Source organism: Odontesthes bonariensis, chromosome 23 (assembly GCF_027942865.1).
Source record: "Odontesthes bonariensis isolate fOdoBon6 chromosome 23, fOdoBon6.hap1, whole genome shotgun sequence".
Taxonomy (NCBI): Eukaryota; Metazoa; Chordata; class Actinopteri; order Atheriniformes; family Atherinopsidae; genus Odontesthes; species Odontesthes bonariensis.
This window is the reverse complement of record NC_134528.1, coordinates 17,317,046-17,339,894: the sequence shown is the minus strand read 5'-3', so window position 1 is coordinate 17,339,894 and position 22,849 is coordinate 17,317,046. Positions and strand designations below refer to the sequence as shown.

Genomic DNA, 22,849 nt, shown 5'->3' with positions numbered 1-22,849 from the left:
ATAAAACATTACAGAACTTTGCAAACCATTTTGATAATATTTTTAAATTTTTATATTAGATTTTCGTAGATTTATTCTTTTGTCAACAGCACATTTAAAAAGGTGTTGGCGCTGGAGTATACAGGTAGATTAGTTAGATTAGGGAATAGTTGCTCCAGTTTTGAATGTGAAATGTCTACCCACTTGTGTTTTTATGTAGGATTTTAGTTGCTCAACAATTTGGAGCCACTTTTTTGGTTTATTAATTCCTCAGATGGTTTTAAAATGTGACAGTTTTGTACTGCAGTCAGGTCCGTTTGGCCTACAGACTAGGCTAGGCAAGGCAATTTTATTTATAGAGCACAATTCATACACAGGGCAATTCAAAGTGCTTTACAGCTACATAAAATCACAAGAAGGCAATAAAACCATTAAAAAGGAATAAAAAAAATAAAAGAAAGAAATTAAAAAAGAAAGAAATTTAAAACCCATTAAAATAATCATTAAGTAATTAAAAAGTGAAGAGTGCAGATAAAATACTTTAAGGTGTCATATGCACAGCTAAATAGAACTGTTTTCAGCCTGGATTTAAACATTGTCAGAGTTGAGGCCTGTCTCACATCTTCTGGAAGACTGTTCCAGATTTTAGGAGCATAAAACTGAAATGCAGCCTCACCTTGTTTAGTCCTGACTCTGGGCCCCAGCAGGAGACCCCTCCCTGAGGTTCTCAGAGCCCGAGTTGGTTCATATTGCTCTAACATGTCAGAGATGTACTTTGGCGCTTGACCATGAAGAGACTTGTACACAAGCAGAGCTGTTTTAAAGTCTATTCTCTGAGCGACAGGAAGCCAGTGCAGAGACCTGAGCACTGGACTAATATGGTCGTATTTCCTGGTTCTAGTCAGGACTCAAGCAGCAGCGTTCTGGATGTACTGCAGCTGTCTTATAGCCTGTTTAGAGAGCCCAGTGAGCAGGCCGTTACAGCAGTCTAACCTGCTGGAGACAAACGCATGGATCAGTCTCTCTAAGTATACTATTCTATTCCTTTGATTCTGGCAATGTTTTTTAGATGGTAAAAAGCTGCTGATGTTACAGATTTAATGTGGCTGTTAAAGTTCAGGTCTGAGTCCAATATTACCCCGAGATTTCTAACTTGATAGTTAGGTTTTAGAGAGAGAGTCTCAAGGTGACTGATAACACTTTCTCTTTGTTTCTGTGGGCCACAGACAATGATTTCAGTTTTGTCTGAGTTTAGCTGGAGGAAATTGTTTTGCATCCACACACTGATCTGTTCAATGCAGCGACACAGTGTATCTACAGGCTCGTGTTCTCCTGCCGTCAGTGACACGTAGATCTGAGTGTCATATGCATAATTGTGGTAGGACACATTATAGCTGCGTATTAGCTGGCCTAGTGGAAGTATGTACAGATTGAACAATACGGGTCCCAGGATTGACCCCTGGGGAACACCACAGGTCATAGCCATAGCCTATAGCCTGTATAGGCTATATACATATCTTTCATCATTAATGGTGCCCTCTCTTGTGTAAAAGTTATGTATGCCAAGTAAACTCACGAACCCCCCATACCAACACAGATGCAGACTTTTTAACTGTGTGCTGGTAACAAGCTGGATGATTTAATCTAGAGGTCACGTGGCGTCAATATTTTCCAAAAATAATTCCATATAATTTGTCAGACCACAAGACATTTTTCCATTTTTCCTCGGTCGGTCTTAAATTGGCCTTGGCCCGGAGAAGGTGGTTGTGTTTATGGATCTTGCTTTTCGTTCTTCTTTGCTTGCTACTTTTAACTTACATTTGTGCACATTTTCATTGACAATTGTTTTCAGAAGTGTTCATGAGACATAAAGTGATTAATACAGAATCATGTCTGTTTTCAGTGCAGGGTCACCTGACGGCCCAAGGAAGATACCAGCATTCCGTGACGGTTGTTCAACCTTGTCCCTAGCGAAGATTGTTCCCAATTCTCTGAATTTCTCACTGACATTCTTTAAATTCTTACATTTGTACGATCACAGGTCAACAGTTTGCACACACTTACTTAAAGGTGTATTGAACCCTTCCACATCTTTACTTCTAAAAGACACAGCCTCTCTGGGATGGTCTTTTTTATTCTCAGTCATGTCATGTGACTTGTTTGCTGATGATGACAAATTCAAAACAAGCCAGGTTTTTTCCCAAAAAAATATGTCTTTTGTAAATGTTAAAATTATTTGTATATCATTGCATTCTTTTAAATCTGTATTTCAAACAATGGAAACAGGATTGTAAAGATAATGTAACACTGTCACACACATTTATTAGAGTACAAATGTTTCATGGACAATACATTTATTTCCAAAAGATCCAATTCCGCAAGCCAATTCAAAATGACTTGCTTTATGTACAATGAATATCAAATGAAACAATACATTTTCAATTGTTTATAGAGTTTTTTGAGTTCTTGCATTTAGAAAAACGTTATTACATGATTCTTAATCTTTGCATAGCTATAAAATCCTCTGAGAACTGTTTGATATTGTTTTCTGTCCAGTATTCAATAAGAATTACAACTTCTTACTCTTTTTTTTTTTTTTAGGCCTGTATTGTGCAACTGTCTATTTGTTAAAGAAGTTAAGAGGAAGACAGCATCGGTGCTATTGCATTATTGTAAAGGTGCAAATTATTGTCTGCGTCGTCCTCGGTCATCATTGACCCGACATCATTCTTACGAACTCTGCAAGGAAGGAGGACAGGTTAATTAGTTTAATGTGATGTGATAAATGCGATCACATTTAGGTAAACCTGACAACATTTACATAAAGTATGTACTGTATGCTGATGAGACCTGACCACACTGTTGATAAAAACTGTCTTATGATGGTACTGCTGATGTTTTATGTCACTACAGATAAAAAATAAAAAAAAAAGTTTGTACCTTCAAAGTCTACTGTGCCATCTCCATTGTCATCTGCCTCTTTCACTACAGAGTCGATCTCTCTGCTGCTCATGTGCTCTCCCATCAGCTTGGTCATGGCTGCCCGCAGCTCCTCCGTCGTGATCGCTCCATCTCCATCCATGTCGAACTAACCACAAACACAAGACAATAGGAAAACTGTGAGATCAGTGAGTTGCTTAATTTGATGCCACCACAGTAAGTGCTGCGGTCTGCGGAGAGTGAGTAAAATCTGCTTATGACGAGGCCAGATGGCTGTTCCTTTTAGTTTCAGTCTCACCTCTTTAAATGCATCTTTGAGCTCCTTTACACCGATCATCCCAGCTGTCTCTGCCAGGAGCTTCGGGGCCATGAGTTCCACGAAATCCTCAAAGTCCACTTTGCCACCAACTAGAGTGGGGAAAGGATGCAAGAGCGCACGTCAACTTTAATTAATCATCACATTTTTTAGTTTTTATTACGGTTCTGTTTAGTTTTCTATGCTTCATGAAATACGCATTAACATTAATGTGCAAATCAGCCACAGCATTATACTGTTTGGTTCAGTGAGGACTCACGGTTCATATTGATATTTTGGCTGAGCTCAATCAACTCCATCTCAGTGGGCATATAACCCATCGTCCTCATCAGGTTCCCCAGGTCCTTACAGCTGATCAGCCCATCCTTGTCTTTGTCGAACTCATTAAATGCATCACGCAGCTCTACACACAAAAAGGAGACACAAATGAGGATATGACATGTGGAAAACCGAAGAAAAAGCTGCCAGGTATGAGCAGGTCAAGGCGACACGCAGAGGCAAATATGTGAGTGATGAGAATTTAGCTTACCATCAATCTCATCGTCAGCCAGCTCTCGTGACTGTAAAAACAAAAATAAATTGCTTAGGCAGGGTGCTATATGGACTTTCATGAAAAAAAAAAAAAAAGTCCAGAATTGAAATATACTGCAAGAGAGATTAAAACTATGCGGCCACCCGACAACAGGCTTCCTGTCAACCAGGGTCATCGCTGGTATTTGATTGCAAACAGCAGGTCCAAATTCTCTTGGAGTCTGTCTCTTTTTGATCCTGTTACTTGCCAGGTTATAATCTATTCAGATCCAATCAGCCTTTCACAGCTGTTGACCAACCTTCACTGAAAAGCACACAAAAAAATGGAAATGTCCTTTAGTGCTTTGTGTACTTACAATGTTTTTCCCTCCTCGCAGGAAGATGCACGCTGCTCCAAAACTCATTTCTGCAAGAGGAAATAGAGTGTGATGTGGTCAGAAAAATCATTCACAGTTGGTGGCACATGATACACTGAAAAAAAGGAAGTGCGGTTATCCTGTGAAATGTCTCAACCACCTCCGTCACCTAAATAACAAAGTTACAAAGAAACGCCACCATATGAATGTTCGCTCACCTTCTTCTGGTGATTTCTGCAAACGCGTCACACTCGTGGCTGAGACGCAGCAGTTGAACCCTGAAGTTCAGAAAGCCCTTTTTTCTTCTCCTTCTCTTTCTTACTCTTCTTCTTAGAATCAGACTCGTCCCTCTTCAGCCAAGACAGCTTTGCCTCTCAGAGCACAACAACCCTGCCTGCTGGGATGCTCGAAGGTTGTATGGGCTTGGGTGGGGCTGCATCCAGGGTTGGATGCTGGTGGGGGAGGAGTCGGTGGCGTGACAGGGAGACAGCAGGATCATCACTAAAACCTGTTTCAGTGTATTATCAAAAGATTTTGTTCTCAAAACAGGGAAATGGAGCAAACCTTTACTTTTGAGATTCTGGAAGGAGAAAAAATTAATTTTTGGCCGATAATTCAGTGATTATGTGAATAGTTTCTGTTTGCATGGATTGCTGAAAACAGAATAGCACAGCTTTTGCATATTAGAAATCAGTATTTTAAAACCTCAAATCAGTCTATTGTGCAAGTTTTAATGCCACGGTAAAAATTCATTTTTAGGGCCTCTGCTGCATTTACTTTGATTTTATTTGGCTTCCTTTTGTTTCAGGTCATTTTCATGGACTTTCTGATCATATTACGACTGCTTATCTAACAAATGTTAGATTAAGTCTGGTCTCTTTTCATCTGTTGTCTATGATATCCAGTCTATTTGCCCCTGAGTCTAAATACTAAAGGTTCCCCGGAAATATTAGGTCTTGAATGAAAATAAGACTGAGAAAAAAATATTTGCACATCCACATGAATCGGTGTGGACACTCTCGCTTCCAGACCATTTGTTCATCCCTCTGTGAAAAGGAATTTATCTTGAAAGTGTTTTCAAACTTACAAACAGATGTTCTCACTTGTTAGATCTAGCTTCTTTCACTGGAGACTCGTAGTCAAAGTAAAGATATAAAGATTCAAAGAAGGTGGTACGTGCTTTTTTAACATGTCATCTTGATAATACTAAAACTAGGCATAAGAATAGAGGCAATCAATCCATTGTAGTGGCTGCTTCCAATCACTGAAACAGTTTCTCACCCCACATTAGAGCTGTCCTCACTCTCCAACACTTCAAATCACTTTTAAAGACCTAATTTTTATCTTCTTTTTTGCTTTCTATTCCTCCTGAGATTTCACCATCCCTGCAGTTTTGATATATTTTATTATATTTTACTATTTTCAACATTATATTTATTGTTTGCATTGTTTTATTTGAATGTGAGATGTGACTGTTAAATATTACTGTTAATGTCATACTCTTTTACTTTGTGCAGCACTTTGGTCAACTTGTGTTGTTTTAAATGTGTTTTATTAACAAACTTGATTAAATCTTTGGTTGTCCATCATTTTCATTGTATCAATTTAATTTCCATATGAAGAATTTTATTACATCTACAAGTTCACAGTGAGGCTTGAATGGAGGCATGTTAGTTAGTGTAACATTTTCTAGAGATACTTTGCATATGCAACACAGAGACAAATAGACAACTAAGTATCAGATTTTATTTCTGTCTTGGGATCAAGTGACACATCTAAAATGGATCAGGAGACCCGTCAGAAATCTTTATGGCACACGCTGAATGTACATTGCGCATCAAGAATTTAATCTGTTGATTATTGGACAAGTAGGAAATTGCATTAGTCATATGTTATTGTTTATTTAAACAGTCCAAACTGGAAGCTTTGGGTTTTTCTAATGAAAAACATACAACAGTAACCCAGTGAAACAACAGAGACGTGGGTGGATCTTCTTCTTTTTTCAAAGACATTACTGCAAAACAGATTTTGGGTATATTAAAAGGTCACAGACTCTGGCATTGTGTGGTAATCTTCAACAGTATTTGTTAGATTTGTGTGACAAGAATAACTTTATGCCATAAGCTACCTGAATGTTTCAAACCGCAGGGCCAGTTCTCATTCCTTACAGCAAGGATGTTAATGCTGAGTCTTAATTAACTGAGCTGAGACGGAGACACATCGAGTCTTGACAAGGTGCATGTCATCGGCTCTGAATTTCTTCCTTCTGAGTGCTCCTCTGTTATGTAAAATTTTCCAAAATCTGTTTGCATAAGAAGCTTAATCCGCCGCACCACACAACAACAACAACTTATAACGGTTTATTATCTTTTTTTCTTTCCTTGTTGCAGTGGGCCTGATGAGGAGGTAATGCAAGGCTAAATCCACAGCTGTGAGAGGATGTCTGTGGAATAAAGGGCTGGAGGAATGTCAGTGAGCAGTGAGACTGAACATGGAGAGGAGGGGAGGGGAGGGGAGGGGAGGCTGGGTGGTAAAAGGTTTAGTATTGGTTTAATTCTGGCAATGGGAGACAACATAATTGGAGTTACAAGGGGCGAGGGGGTTAAAGTCATGTGGCATTGTTTTATGAGTTTGATGCTGTTCCCTCAAATAAAAACACATGAACCATAAAACTGACACGATTTTGACCCAGCAGGCCTGTTGAGTTTCTAAAAAAAACAAATAAAAAAATTCCTTGTGTTTACTAGTGTATTTATCAGAAAATTTTTCAACAGCAGTTTGTCAATTCTGGTGCATCAGAGCTTAGCGAGCAGCTTAAAATGAAGATAAATAAAGGTACAAAGGGGGTTGGTGGTGGAGGGGCTTATTTTGTTTACGAGGTCTGTCTGCTGAAATGCAAAGCAAAGAGATTACACCTCATGGATTACATAAGCAAACATCGTGTCAGATAAATCATACGTATGACTGGGATTACATGTGAGTGGAGATAACATGTCATCAAATCACCCCGACAGAAGGAAAAGTTTATTAATTCTTTAGCACACTATATGTTTTTTTTTTTTAATAATCTCAATATGTTACAGAGGTAATCCCAATAGTCATGAACGGCAATTAAGAAATGATGACGTCATCTGGATATATTATGCAACAGCATCAGTCTATAGCATCATAATTAGGGCAAGCATGACACGATAATCGGTCATCTGAAACATTGGGCAGTTTTAAAATGGATCCATGGATTTCCGTTGTGACATTTTTTGTGATAAAAGAGCAGAAGACATGCAGTCACATCCCTTCATCTGATGGTATCATCAGATGTCTTGCGCTACACCTCAGCAGCCTAAACAACTGTAAACAGAGGAGATCCATTTCTCTTGTTGGAGGGAATTTAAATCGTTGGGATGCTGCATCCTGTGATCATCAGCAGCATTTGCATTTCAGCCAATAGTCAGAAATAGATGTCGGCTAACGGAGATTTTTGTTTTTACGTGTTTTTAGACCGTTGCATGAAAAACAGCAAATTCTTAAGCATACTCAGTGACAGATCGAGGTGTAATCATGCTTGTTTATTTGTTAGATTAGGCATAAAGATAAATTCTGTAGAATTCTGTTCATTACGCTCATGAGGGGCTTCTATGATTTATTTCCAAGAAATGTACAACATCATCGCACATGACTTATTTCAGTACAGACGACATATGATGTAAGAGTTTATCCACCTTTTTCTACCACTAATCATCAGTATAAGCAGCAACCACACTATTAACAGCCAACTTTTCCTACTATCTGCTCTGAGCAACATTAATTCCACCGGCCCCCCTCAGGAAGACAGCTGTTACGGCACATTTCATTTCAATTTAATAAAAGGTTTCATGATAATGTGCAAAAAATCTTATCTTATCTTATCTGCCTTATCTGTCTCTTTCCCAGTGGCAGCTGGGACAGACTCCAGCTACTATGCAGCCCTGAATTAGATAAAGCGAGTATAGAAAATGAATATGTCAATAGATGGATGGATGGAGTAAAAATTGGACAGTTGCCCCATTGGCTACATCTAATCATCTGGGCAGAGCTGCAGATCACAATGTATTATCATCTTATCAGAAATTATACAATATTACAAACTATAGAATTCAATAGAATGAAAATATTTCATATCAACTCTACCTCTACTTCAGAACTGAAAGCCTGTACTCACTCACTCCATCACTATCCACCGCTAAATTCAATTCCACCATGTGAAGCCTGCAGTTTTTAATGTCACAGGAGAGATATTCTCCTTTAGCAAGTCTTTTTTCAGCATATTTCATTACTTCTGAAGTTGAGTTTCTGTGCACTGACAAACTACTTCTGCTTTTTATTTCAAGTGAATCATGTTAAGCTACTTACACAACTCTTATTATTGGCAAAGACAACAACAGCAAAAAAAACAAAGACTACATAGCTAATAGTGTAAAACTATTCAAGTGTCTTGCTGAAGTACTGTCATATTATAAATTTACTTTGCTACAAGTGAAAGTCCTACATGCAAAACCCAACTGAATTAATGTATGAAGGTAAAACCAGCTAAATCTATTCAACTGTATGCATTCTAAATGTATTTGAAATAAGAAAAGGAAACAAGTCATAGTACTCACTTTGCAAAAAAAAAAAACATCTCATCAATGTTTTATCACAATCCATGTTTTATTGTCATACGTGATGGTCTTGGATTGGCATGTGATGGACTGTTTGTTTTTAGATCGTCTCTTACAGGGCATTTGGAAATGTTGAAAATTGAGAATCTCCATACATTTTTACAATGTTGGTACACATTAAACACAGAATGCAAATTTGCATTCATAAATGGAAATATAAAAATATATATAACACTTTAATTTTGGTATATGTGTATCTCCATGACTTTGCATTTAATTATGATTGTGTAAAATGTAAGTTAGGTCTCTGTTTCTGCATGGTTATTCATTTCATGTCTCTAGTCTATAGTTCTGCTGCTCTTTTGTGCTGATTAGGATCTCTTTTGAGTCTACTTTTGGTCATTAATGTCTTGATTTGTGCCTCTATTGCATCCCGTTGAGTTCAGTTTTTGTCTCTCTCTGGGATGTAAGTTACGTATCTGTGATATGTCCAGAGACACCTGACTCATGATATCATCATAAAATGTGACATCTTCCCGTTTTACAGTGGCAGCTATGGTTCTTTTATTGTGTAATGTTGTGGCGAATCTCGTTTGCCACACGGGGACAGTGTTATTGGACACGCGCCTCCTTTTGAAGCGTCGAAGAAGAGCTCTTCCGTTTTCCTCTCGGCTCCCGCCCCGCTCCGCCATCATGAAGTCCTGAACAAAAACGGGTGAGAGTCGAGGAAAATGGGGATAACACGAACTGGAGATGAAACTCACTGACACAGTGACGAAATGACATTGCGGAGCGGAGGGGTGGATTTTAATGAATCTGCTTTCCCGTTAAAAACGTCTCAGGCAGCTGCTGCCGTTACGTTATTTAGTTGGCAGTGTTGTTAACAGCGGCCAGAGCTAGCCTCTGCTTTTCTCTGGCAGACAGCTCTGCTTCTAGCTAGCTGGCTAGGTTAGCTGGCAGGCGTCAGTCAGCTATCTGTCAGTCTGACAGACTGGCACTTCACTCATGTCAAGTCGCAACGACGTGATAGCTGTCCAATTGACTGGGGGCATCAGGATGGAGAGGAGTTTAAGTAAAAGCATCGGGCGACAGAATGTGTTTTTTTCGTGTTGAGTAGACACCAGAGCCGAGGGAAAGGGGAGTGAAACCAATCTTTTCCAGCCAAGCCAGTCAGCTAGCTCCAGAGCTAGCTACAGTGGATCCCAAAAGCCACGGTAAGACACGTTATAAATCATTCAAAGCAGTTGAATGCACATTTTTAGCTCTGCCTGCAGGGAAGCATCCAGGCAGTGTATACAACCTAATCAATATTCAACCTCAGAGACAATGACAGTGACATGAAAGCTTGGTTTTGGCCCTTAAAACTCGGCCCAGAGTTGTTGTCGATGAACTGTTGTGTACATGTCATTTGCTAAGGAGGAGTATGGATTTACCTAATTGCTCAGCCAAGTATAAAGAAGCCATCTAGATTGCTCAGATGAGATGCACACTTATGATGGTCATAACCAAATTCGGATGAATGCGTCTCTTTGACCACCCAAGGACAACATGCATTTTGTTTCCCATTTCATGCCCACTGTGCCCCGATTTTATAAATGTAATGTTGGTTTAAGACATGAAATTGGATGACTTGTCTCTTCCTGTGTTGTCACCAGTGTGATGTGGTTGGGCTCTTAAAAAATAGATCAAGAGCTTCCCTTTGCCTTGGTTGTGAAAATTCTTAAAAGCTTCTCGCTCTCTCTTTTTTTTTTTTTTTTTCTTTTTTAAAGGAACCAAGCTTTTCCTCTTTGAAGAAGCAAAATGGCTACACGGGAACAACAGATTCGTGTTCATTTCAAAGAATTTGGGTGTACTGGGTTTCTTAGCCGAAGTTGTCATTCACATCAACTCTTTGACAGAATCTTAATGACCCATGAGTTATTACGCTCCGGGCTGTTTCATCAAGCTTTGAATAGCGATATCTGACATCTTTGCAGGATTTTAAAAAGCTGACAGACCCTAATATTATCTCATGGTATGGGGTGTTGTGAAGCACCTGACCCAATAAAGCATGATGGCAAAAAATTATCATATCAGTTAACAGTCTGAGCCTTATCTGAGTGTCTAAGAGCCACAATTTTTAAACATTTCTTTCAGCGCTGATGTAATGAACACCGCTACTTTGGCTGTGTTACCATAACCGCTCAAAAAACCTTTGATTTGCTTTTCGGAGGACTATCAAATGATGTTGTGGTTGTAGGTTTCTATGCTTCAGAAATGCAGTTAAATCTTGTGGTCAGACTGTTCCACACAGTAGGGAAATTGTGGGAAACTTCATGGTTGGAGGTGTTATGGTCTGCTGTACAGTGTTCTGATGTCTGCAGCTCATTGTGGGCATGTTGTTCTTGTGTTGCAAGTCATTCAGATGGAGAGCCTTACTCTAAAGCTCTTCTTAAATAAACTTTAGAGGTCAAACCTTCTGCCTTTATTGTAATATTTTACTTTTCCCGCGTGCTTGTGTGTATATATATTAATATGCACTTGTGTCACATTGGGTTTAAAGCGTATGAGAATGTTAAATCAGGTCTGAATATGATTGTTGAGACTCTTCAGATCTCAAACCTGAGAAGTCCAGTGTGGTCAAACTACATCAAATTCTCACATTTGATGTAGTTTGTTAGGTAGATTAGAACAATATTAAGTCGTTATCTCAGCATATTTCTGCTTCTACTTTTAAAAACAAACCATTCAGTCTTAACTGGTCATTCGGCCTTGGCATGCTAATGCCGTGTCGTGGCGATGATCGCGTTACTAAGTATGCAGACGGGTTAAAGATCAGTGAGTGATCCGTCAAAATCATTTGTGAGAGGCGTTTTCGTTTTAGGATGGACTAAAAAAAATCCAAAGCATTTGTGTGGATTTATCTAATCGTACTGAAACGAGTTGGAGATGGATGATGAAAGAAATAAAACTACAACAAATGCTTGTGTGAAAAATATGCTGCATCTGCTATCTTAACATTCTGAATCATGAAAATCATAATTCAGTCCATAAAGCGGTTATATATTTTCTTTCTTATTTGCAATTCGATCCTCTGAGGCTAGAAATATAACTTGCTGTATCTGGTGAAATCATTGTACTTGTACACATGAACTGAAGGGATTTGCTCCATTGACGTGGAACGCCAAACTCTGTAAGAAGCTGCAGGTTAGTTTGTTGGTAATCGGGTGATTTAGTGTTAATTTTAAAAGAATATGTTTAACTAATATCTGAGGTGCTTGCTATAATTGCTATACAGATACTGGGACACTGTATACTCCTGCAGATATTCCTCTCTAGTTTGATCTGACTTGATTTGGATATGAAACCCTTTTTGTGTTTGGCTGCTGTTTTACTTCTCCGGGGTATTTTAGAAGAATTGCATATGAATAAATTGCATATAAATTTGTCCAGAGGTCCAATAGGGTCAATTATACGTGACAGACTGGTCCATATTTCCTTGCAACTCGTGTTTCTCGCACAAACGTTTGTAATCCTTCCAAATAACAGACGCTCACCCAGCATGTCTTCTCCGTTCTCCCCAGGCGCTGGCCATGCCGTCGAGTGTGCGGGCCGGGAACCTGAAGGACCCGGAGGTGGCTGAGCTGTTCTACAGGGAGGATCCCGAGAAGCTCTTCACGGACCTCAGGGAGATCGGTCATGGGAGCTTCGGAGCAGTCTACTTCGTAAGTTGCTTTTATAGGTGTTTGGGTCTGGGACGGGATGCGGGTGCAGCATTGGCCACAGTTTGCAATGATGTGGACAAATAAATCTTTTAAAAGCTGGAATTTGTTCTGTTTAATTTATAGGTGACAAAGTGTTAAAGTACACTGCTTTCATTTTCTGTTTTTGTCTCTTTGAATGTCTGTCCTTAACTATGAGTGTAAAGGTTGTCATTAGAGAAATGTTATCTCTTGTTTCCCGAATAGGGAACATGGAACATATTTTATCTGAGATTAAACTGTACCTTAAAAGTGCTTGCTAGGTTTGTAAAATGATCTAATTTTTCAAATCATCGCAAAAGACCCTTCAGCGCAGAGCAGATTAATCGGTATAGAGAGGGAGTTTTTGCATTTGCACAGGGAAGATTTATAATCCAATAAACAAGATAAAAAACTATAAGATGCTACCTTCCCCTACTGTGCTGCACTCATGAGTGTTGGGCTGAGGCCTAAACAATTAAAATCTGAGACCCCTTCCTGACTTGGAACTAACATTTTTGTATGTTACATGAGGTCTTAATAGGTTAAACAGGAAAAAGCCCATTTAAGAGTTTGAGATTTATTTTTACAAACTTTAAAATGAGTCAGGAGGGAAACTTCAATCATCGGACAGAAGGAAGTGTTTTTTGTTATGGAAATAACACGATAATGATAAAACTTGACTCATTTGTTCTCGGTGTCGCAGTTCGAAGTGTTCTGTCACATGTATTTACGCAGTTTACTGTCACTCTCCTCGGCCTACTTGAGATTTACATGCTTGAAATGTAGAAATTTGGCTGCGTTGGATTTGTTTGTGTCGTGCACTTTGAGGTGTGGAGATGGTTTGTGAAAAACTTTTTATCTTGTAAGACAAAAATCCCCTGATTGTTTTACTGTTAGAAAGAAGTTTGTCAATATTTCTTCTATTTTATAGACAAGAAAATCATAATAGTAACTATTGGTAGCACTGATGGCAGGAGGCTACGAGTAACATTTTCATTGAATGAGCCACAAAGCTACAGTATCTGCAGAGAGTGCGAGGGGGAGGAAGTGACAGAATGGCAAGGCTGTTTTTCACATCATTTAAATTTAGGTCTCATCATACAAATGTACTCACTGTAATATAGCTTGCAGAGGACAGAGTGGTTGATGTTAAGGAGTGATGAATACAGTACAGAAGAGTAGTTTTCATCCACTGGTAATGCTGAAACTGCGGGTCAGAAATGGTGTTTGTCTGAAAATTAATGAAGGTAACGATGGTGGTAGTTATTGCAAGAGCACAAGGTGGACACAAATTAGCTGAATGTGAGAGACGACAGGAGAGAAGGGGGGGGGGGGGGGGGGTAAAAATCCGGTGTGAGTCAGGGACAAAGAACAAGTTGCCGGTGGTGGATGAAAAGCCCTGTTTAGTGAAGGGTGAAAAAGAGCGAGTCAAGGATGAAGAGATGGACCGGAGAGTGCAGAAACGAGGAGGAGAGGAAGCTCGGCAGAAATTCTTTTTATGTCATAGTGATTGCTTTGTTGTGTCCAATGTAAAAATGGATGATGAATCATCGTGTATGTCTAATGCTTTCTGGGGGTGAAAAAAATAAATGTTTCACTTGTGCTGCCAACCAGCAGTTTGGAACTGATGCCAAACTCAAAGTCAAACGATTGAAAAGATACGAGCTTGTCTGCTACTTATAGAAAACCAAGTCTATAACAAACACTCATCGCTTCTGTTTTGTCTTCTGTCCCTTACTCCTCCACACTAGGCCCATGACATCCGCACAAATGAGGTGGTGGCGATCAAGAAGATGTCCTATAGTGGCAAACAGTCCAATGAGGTAGGATCTGAGAACTCTGTAATTCATGATATGACTTGGATATGAGAGCAGGCTACATGCTAAGTTGGTTTGCTCATCATTGGCTGTTGGTTTGTTCTGTTCCAGAAATGGCAGGATATCATCAAGGAAGTGAAGTTTCTCCAGAAACTGCGCCACCCCAACACTGTCGAGTATCATGGCTGCTACCTGAGAGAGCACACAGCATGGGTGAGTGTGTGTGTGTTTTTCTGTCAGTCTTAATTTCATTCTGCAGTACGCATAAATTGCATCGTTTTGTATGTAAAGACATGTAGTTCATGCTGTTACATGCGTCCCAGGGCACAAAACTTCTTGCTTAGAAGCATGGCGGGATCAATTGTAGCAGCCCCTTCAAAACAGTTCAAGCATGACCACAAGAGATTTTTTTGTTTGTTTGTTTTTTTGTTTTTTAGAGACTGTACAATTTTGTCCAGATAGTAGTTGTTGTGGCATCTGAATAGAGCTCAGAGTGGATGCAGGACATGATGCCAAAAGGTGTGCTGTGTAAATTACAATGTTTTATCAACAGCATTTGTGTGATGAATGAAGCTCCTTGATGAATGTTTTTGTGTGAATATCATTACAACATATTTGAACATGTCAACTATACTGTCGGGCGGGTGGAAATCAGCGTGCATGTCAGCGGAAAAGGGTACAAAGCTGCATTTCTTGTCAGCACACGTTGGCTTGGGAAAATGGCTTTAATGGCGTCATCAGTTTGTCATGATTTTGTCAGTCAGATGGAGATCATTTTATCACCGTGGTCCATCACTGCTTTATTTGGTTTTACGCACGGACAGAAGACCTGTTCCACATCTGCCTTTCAAGCTGGGATTGATGCACCTTTGTTGCACGTGGGTGTCATTTGTGATGTACACGGGATCAGATTGACCTGTCGCTGATGCCCCTCAGAGCTGGCAGGGGAGATGGTAAACTATGAAGAAGGAACGGTTGGACAGTGTTGTTACTTAATGAGAGAATATGTAAGGCTGCTTTGAAAAAAGATTATGAATTGCAAAGAAAAAAAGAAAAGCAACCATTTGCATCATGTTCGACATGAGGTGGGTCTTAAATGAACAAAGTTGATACGAGGTCCTTCATTCATAACTTCTCAGAAAAGTATGAGGATGCTCGCTCAGACATGATGCCAACAGCTTCAGGTGCCGTTACATCAGTGGAAATTGGGATCTGTAAATACATTTCTTCTTTTGAACTCTCGGTGCCATGAAAACATCAAATCAAGTTGGTTTACTTCCTTTTCTTTTTCCCCCTCAGTCTTCCCCTTAACACTCACTCTCACAGACGGGTGGGCGATAGCAAAGCCTGGCTTCATCTATAATGCAAACACAAAAACATGAAATGTCAACTGCTCGTCCTAATATTGATACTAGTCGAGTTGACAACTTCCTCATTTCGTTTGCAAATGCACTTGCCACAGAGTCTGTCTGAGTCCGACTAATCTGCGTCTGTCAGCTCTGCTCCTGTGAAACAAAACGATGTGGAATTGGTATTTGATTTAGCCTCGAGTTCCTTCTGGGCAAAATGAGTTTTTAGCTCCAGAGATCATCTTGAAGACCTTGGCTCCCGGAGAAAGTTAATGTAGTGAAAAATAACTCAAATAACTAGTCAGTGTGTCGTTTTGCATCTCGTATTTATTGTACATATTGGAAGTAATTCTAAGTTTGGTGGAATCGTTGATGTAATATCAATATGCGGGGCCTCTTGAAAATGAGTTTTATTTATAAACATATGTGCCTCACACAGCAGCAGATAGAAAAATACCATAAATGACTCTGGAACAAAAGTCCGATCCTCAAGGGTCTCAGTCAATATAAAGGCTTATATGGTATTAAATATCAGATAATAAGAAGATGAGAGGCCACAAAGAGCCTTCAAAGTGAATTGTAAGCTCTTAAAATAAGTTCTAAAACATACTGGGAGCCAGAGTAATGTGCTGAAAAGTCTGGCAGCTGAGTTCTGTGCAGTCTGTTGCTCTTGAGCCTCTTTCCTGCTGGTCAAAAATAAACATAAACAGCTAACGGTGTTTAAGCATTCACTCGTGTGTCAAATAACGCTGCAGTCGTCAAAAGTATTAATCAGCTCCAACTGGCACCGATGGGAACATAACACCCCGGTAAACTTCTAATTTTCACCAAGGATGCTGCACTCTGCTGTTGGTGTGGCCAAAGCTTCCTTTTTCTTTAAAGAAGTACACATTTACCGACCATAAGTTTTCACGTGGACGCTCAGAAACTGAAAGCAACAACTCGTGGGCAAAGAGGGAAGCATTTAACCCTGAAAAGTGGTGGTAGTTACTGAACTTGCCTCCAATGTTGTGGCTGCGTTACAGCCCTCAGAACATGCTGCTCCTGGCTGTTAGTAAAGGATTTAAGTGGCTTAATTTGGCCCATGTACCTGTGTTTCATAAAGACAGTTTAAACGTGACACTTCTGGTGTAAAAATTGTTTTAAACATTAGAATTCAGACCTCCGTGTTGGGGAGCACATCAGAGCCCTCACACGGCCTGTACTGCAAAAGCTCTCCCATTTTTATAAATGTCACATGGGAAAAGGGCTCCTAATGCATAAACCTCTTTCTGCTCTGTCCTGTGTGCTGACCCCTCTCTTTCTCTCATAGCTGGTGATGGAGTATTGCTTGGGTTCTGCCTCTGACCTCCTAGAAGGTAAGAAGGAGAGAACAGAACACAGATTTAATGAAATATTTCAATCATTCAGACTAACAACCTCTTATGTTTCTCTTCACCCAGTCCACAAGAAACCCCTCCAGGAATCGGAAATAGCCGCCATAACCCACGGTGCATTGCAGGGATTGGTGTATCTTCATTCCCACAACATGATTCACAGGTTGCCCTCCTTTTTGTTTTTCTCTCCTTATCTTTTCTGCTCTTCTTACTTGAGACTAAACAAAAACAGAGGAGAAGGCGCAGACTGCTACATATGTATTATGTTGCACACAGTGTGCAGTAACACATTTTAGTGCAGCCTCCATCACTCGTGTCTCTCTGTGCTGTGTTCCCTCATTTTCCCTGACCTGCCATTTTTATTCCTATCTGATTGTTTTTTTTGTTTTGTTTTTTATCTCTCAGGGACGTGAAAGCAGGAAACATCTTGCTAACAGAGCCAGGACAGGTCAAACTGGGAGACTTTGGCTCTGCCTCCATCGTTGCTCCGGCGAACTCCTTCGTGGGAACACCTTACTGGTAAACGTTTCTTTTTTTTGTTTCTTTTGCTCATTACAGTGTGTCATTAAGTCATGGGTTAAAGGAAGTTATTTCTCGTGGATTCAAAAGAATTACTTTAAATTAGGATTTTGCATTTACCACTCTTCATGGGTAAACAGAGTTGGGTTCCTGCTTTTTCGAAAAAATTCTGCATACTCTTAATCTTGAGCAAACACGAACAGTGTAGACCGTCAACTGTAATTACAAGTGCAGGTGCACTTTGTATAGCAGTAACCATAAATCTGCAATGCAACAAACGGGCCTTTGTACTAGGGCTGTCGCGGTGAGGGAATTCCCACCGCGGTGACTCATAGCCGCTCAACAGCGCGGTATGCGGTGATATCGCATTTTTGTTCATTAGGCTACTTTCCACGACATGCAATGTTAGATGAAAATCGAGCACATAATCCGTCTTTTTTTCCCAGCGATTCTGACATTTCACTTTGCTTTGCCTGTCATTTCCTCGCTCACAGACCAACAGCAGAGATCAAGCAGCGCATACCCCAGTTCTGCATTGTTGCCAGTGCCACATGGCAAATATCAACATTGTTGCAGACCTGCGCACGTTTCGTTTAGTAATGACGGAGAAAAACGAAGCAGATCAGCGCAGCAGTTGAGCTCACGTGTCCGGGATACAGACTGCCCGCCGACCAACCAACCCAAGCTGAACTTTAACTGTTTCCGCAAAGTTGTTAGAGCTTATTTCTGGCACGGCACATTTTTTAAATGTTTTTTTTTTAAATAGGCCTACAGACCAACAGCAAATGTGCAAACCAAGCTGTGGTTCTGTGGAAGCTAGTTTATTGTTGATATTAGACGGTCGCATTTACAACGTTAAACATGGATAATAAGGGAAGATTCAAAGCCATAAAGTGTTCGGACTAAGCAGAGGAGTAAAGCCGAGATAAAGGTAGGCCACTGCATTTTATTATAACTTCTATTGCTACGACACTGAGTAGGCATATTCTTGTAATATCAGCTGCTGAGGGAGAATGAGACCACAACGAGTAGCATGCAGACGTGTGTGCGTGTGCGGTGCCTATATGCAAAGATGACGACAGAAACGCGGCACCAAGCTGTGTTAATGTGTTTCTCCTGCCTTGCGGGGAATATACAATGTATCATTATTACTGTGCTGGCTTAAAAAAAAGTATCAGTTCTTTCAGTCGCTTTGTATCTACTGTGCAGTTTTAAAAACTCTTTTAGTTTCTCGAGTTGTTCTGCGCGTGCAAGGGGGCGTGCGGTGGGCGTGCGGTGAGCGGTGGTGGCGGTGGCCTGGACACGCACCGCGGAGGTCCTCTCAGCACCGCGGTGATTGCATTTTGCGGTTATCGCGACAGCCCTACTTTGTACAGCTACTTTAAATGACAATTTCCTTGTTTTATTTATGTGTGTGACTAAGTCGCTTTCATAACGCTTTTTGAGGAAGCTACGCCGAGGCTGTATATGTATATACATCCTCATCTTATTTACTTTTATTCTTTACACGGAAACTGATTGAGGTGTAGTTGATCGGCCCCAGAGGTCCCCAGTTGGACCCTCGTAAACTGGTGCATATCATAAAAATGTGGCTTTTTGATACTGCACTTACTTTACTTCATCTGGGTTCCTGTTTGCCTGTGCTCCACGTATCGCCACACCAAGTGAAACGGTTCCGTCCGGGTGGGGCAGCCTGAAAGTTGAAATCAAATTCATTCGTTTATAAAACTTCCCACTTGCACAGCTTTAACCAGCTGCCGTGTGTTCCTGCCAACCAGCTAACCCTCATAGCACTGCCTGAGTCGCCCAACCGCCGTAACATCCATTACTGCAGTGCAGAATGAGTGTGCCCTGAAGTGCTGTTCTCTGTTGGGCCAGAATCAAAGTAAAGTGCTGGAAGTGGCTGAATTGTTGTTGTTGTTGTTGAATTGGTTTCCTCCATGCAGGATGGCCCCTGAGGTGATCCTCGCCATGGATGAGGGGCAGTATGACGGAAAGGTGGATGTGTGGTCACTTGGCATTACCTGCATAGAGCTGGGTAAGAAATGGCCATAAAGTGGCCCGCAGGGATTCTTTGGTCTTCACAAAGCTGAAAGCCTCAAAACATTTCCTCTCCTCTGCCTCGCTCTCTTTGTCATACTGTGTTGTGTTTTGTCACTCTTTAGCGGAGAGGAAGCCTCCTCTGTTCAACATGAATGCTATGAGTGCCTTATACCACATCGCCCAGAATGAGAGCCCTGTGTTGCAGTCTAATCATTGGTGAGAGACGATGAAACTTTCTAAGACTATGGGGTAGCAGCATGTGTTTTTTTTTGTTTGTTTGTTTGTTTTTTTCATGGATAAACTTTACAAGCTGCTGTCACGTATCATTAAATCGTGAATTATTATCATCATATGTGCCTTCTGATAAAGAGATTTTTATATTTTTCAGGTCGGATTACTTCAGAAATTTTGTGGACTCCTGTTTACAAAAGATTGCCCAGGACAGACCTACCTCTGATGTGTTGCTCAAGGTACACAAAGTTAAAATGTTGGATTTTGTGTTTTAACACAGGCTGAGCCTTGAGATTGTTATAGTTGAAAACTATAGAGAGAGTAGCTTATATTCATATGACAATTCATTGTCAAATCATTCAATGTCAGTAATTAGTATTTTGTCCTGAGGAAATGATGCACATGGTGAGCAGGGATCAGAGATTGCTTTTAAGATGGTTGCATGTATCATCCACAGTTATGAATCATTTCACATGGTATTAAATATTTTACTAAACCTCTCTCGAGTGTTTAATATAGACCATGAGGAGTCTCTTTGTATTATCTTGCTCCAGCACGCATTGATTTAATTACCGAGTCACCTTGCTGATGTTCTGGGGAAAAATAATCATTTGTTAATCGGCTTTGAAATTAAAGTTCAAAGCAGATTTTCCAGCTTTGATGAAAGAGAGACGTGATTGAAAGGCCAGTGTGGAGGCAAATATTCACAATCATTGAGCTTTTTATGTCAAGAATGCAAGAATAGATTTGCTGTCTAATTTTTTTCCAACACTGACAGACATTCGTACACACTTTCTAACTTGACATGCATTTTAGCTGCTGTACTGACCAGCTGGCATTTAAATGGCATTATAATAATTTAAATGGGTGTAATCAGTTGCTTCATAAAAGCAAAGGCATCAAGAGCAAAATGGTTGCTTTAAAAGCCCTGACCCTCAGTTGTTCATCACTGTCTGATTCACTCTTTGTCTGAACCCATCTTCCACCCAGCACCATTTCCTATGCAGAGAGCGCCCCATTACAGTTGTGATGGACCTGATAGCACGCACCAAGGATGCTGTCCGGGAGCTAGACAACCTTCAGTACCGGAAGATGAAGAAAATCCTTTTTCACGAGGCACACAACGGTCCGGCACCAGAGGGAGGTGATGAGGAAGAGGTAAGAATGAGGCAGAGAAGGGATAGAAGACCAAAAGAGCTGATGGGAAACAGAAAAATGCACACAGGTGATAAAGGTAGTAACACATTAAAGGGATAGTTCGCCTCTTTTGACATGAAGCTGTATGACATCCCATATTAGCAATATCATTTATGAACATTGACTTACCCCCCGCTGCGTTCTGAAAGCCGAGTTCCAGACGAGTTTTGGCGTTGACGAAGGTAGTCCGGCTAGTTGGCTGGGGCTTAGATAAATAAAGCGTCTTGGTTCTCAAAACAATATGCGTTCAAAAGGGTAATATATTTGCATCACAAAATCGTCCATCCAGAAAAATAGCTTGGCGCTATTTCTCTCTACCTTTGTATCACTACGGGCTATGTAGACTGTGCAGACCGAGCACTCCCCTGCTTCCGAGCAGTAAACACCGTAACAGGTGCGGCTATCGCTAGCTGGCTGAACGCATTGATATCAAGAGAGGCAAAAATAGCGCCAAGCGATGTGAGGTCCGTGGCTCAGTGGTTAGAGTCGGTCGTCCAATAACCGGAAGGTTGGTGGTTCGATTCCCACTCTCGCCACTCAAAAAAAAGATTGGTGGAACTGATAGCTGGAGGGATGTCAGTCCACCTCCTTGTCATGGCTGAGGTGCCTTTGAGCAAGGCACTGTACCCGCATGCTCCCCGGGTGCTGAATGGCTGCCCACAGCTCCAGGTTGGCATCTGTCTCTGAGTGTGTGACCCTGTGCATGTGCATGTGTGTGTCAAAAGGTGCCAACCTGGATGGGTTAAAAGCGGAAGACAAATTTCGTGTGTATGCATGTATGCATGACACATTTGTTTAATAAATGATATTGCTAATATGGGATGTCATACAGCTTCATGTCAAAAGAGGCGAACTATCCCTTTAGGTGATTTGATAAAACATCCCCACCAGCAAGCACTATAATATTTCTGCTGTTGATTTTTGTTCACTTTTAAGCCTTCAGTTCATCATTTGCATTTGGCTGATGTTTATAACACAACAGTTAGAACTGCCTCAAATTAGATAAGACTAGTCAGATTGAAGTCATACTCCCTTTCTCTGTTTTGCACTTTTTTGCTTACATTGGATCTCCTCAGTTCTATACATGAGAATTATTTTATCAAGTTACATTTGGTTGTTCAACAAAAGGGAATAATTTGTCATTTGAGCATCAGGCTGTATGACTGCTAACAACTGTTTTTAGGACAAGCATGTTTCTGTGCTGTAAACTGGCCAATGAACTACTATCATCACGTTCGGCAAAATACTCCCAGTCACCTCCCTAAAAGTGTTTTGTTTCCCCCCAGAAAGATTCGACTTCTTGGACTAAAATCTTCTCTTCCTCCGTTTGTCACCAGGATGTAGAGCAGTACATGTTACGAACCGGCACAGTCAACAGCATGGAGAGCTCCCACTCTCTGCCATCCATGTCAATCAGCGCCAGCTCCCAGAGCAGCTCAGTCAACAGCCTGGCGGACGGCTCTGACGACAGTGGGGAGATGGCCATGATGCAAGAAGGAGAGCACACCGTCACCTCCAACAGCTCCGTCCTGCACAAGCCCCTGGTCAGTCCTGGGTGGAGCTGTTAAACAGGCCAATCCCTTCTAAAACGTCTTTCAGATTATCTCCATCAGTTTACGAAAGAGCTTAGTTTTTATCTTACAAGAGAAAGTAGTTTTCTTTTGTAGGATTAGTGTTACATTAATGATATAAAAGATGAATTTAATTTCAGGATCAAAGCAGTCTGTAAGTATATTGGAAGTTAAGCTTTCTTTTTGTGTTTCAGTCCCATATTTTTAATGCACTTTTGTATTGCATCCATTTGTTCTTTACTAGTTTTTGAATGTAGTAGTTAAA

At 40.6% G+C, this 22,849-nt stretch overlaps 2 protein-coding genes across 3 annotated transcripts in view; one reads left to right on the top strand and one right to left on the bottom strand.

The window, feature by feature from the left end:
- Positions 1-2,327: 2,327 nt before the first annotated feature.
- On the bottom strand, positions 2,328-4,516 carry cabp5a (calcium binding protein 5a). Its single transcript, XM_075457378.1, has 7 exons — positions 4,341-4,516; positions 4,123-4,172; positions 3,765-3,795; positions 3,495-3,638; positions 3,218-3,327; positions 2,920-3,067; positions 2,328-2,718 (listed from the first exon to the last, which is right to left on the bottom strand). The coding sequence occupies exons 2-7, from the start codon at positions 4,168-4,170 to the stop codon at positions 2,690-2,692; spliced, it is 510 nt and encodes a 169-aa protein (XP_075313493.1). The 5' UTR covers positions 4,171-4,172; positions 4,341-4,516; the 3' UTR covers positions 2,328-2,689.
- Positions 4,517-9,438: 4,922 nt separating this feature from the next.
- taok2b (TAO kinase 2b) overlaps positions 9,439-22,849 on the top strand; it is a 28,163-nt gene continuing 14,752 nt past the window's right edge. For both annotated transcript variants that reach the window (XM_075457455.1, XM_075457454.1), the window contains exons 1-12: positions 9,439-9,973; positions 12,323-12,463; positions 14,233-14,304; positions 14,410-14,511; positions 16,960-17,005; positions 17,090-17,186; positions 17,429-17,542; positions 19,489-19,580; positions 19,708-19,801; positions 19,974-20,055; positions 20,807-20,974; positions 22,351-22,557. In XM_075457455.1, coding sequence (XP_075313570.1) covers positions 12,332-12,463; positions 14,233-14,304; positions 14,410-14,511; positions 16,960-17,005; positions 17,090-17,186; positions 17,429-17,542; positions 19,489-19,580; positions 19,708-19,801; positions 19,974-20,055; positions 20,807-20,974; positions 22,351-22,557 — 1,206 coding nt within the window. In that variant the 5' untranslated portion in view covers positions 9,439-9,973; positions 12,323-12,331. The remainder of the gene's footprint in view (positions 9,974-12,322; positions 12,464-14,232; positions 14,305-14,409; positions 14,512-16,959; positions 17,006-17,089; positions 17,187-17,428; positions 17,543-19,488; positions 19,581-19,707; positions 19,802-19,973; positions 20,056-20,806; positions 20,975-22,350; positions 22,558-22,849) is intronic.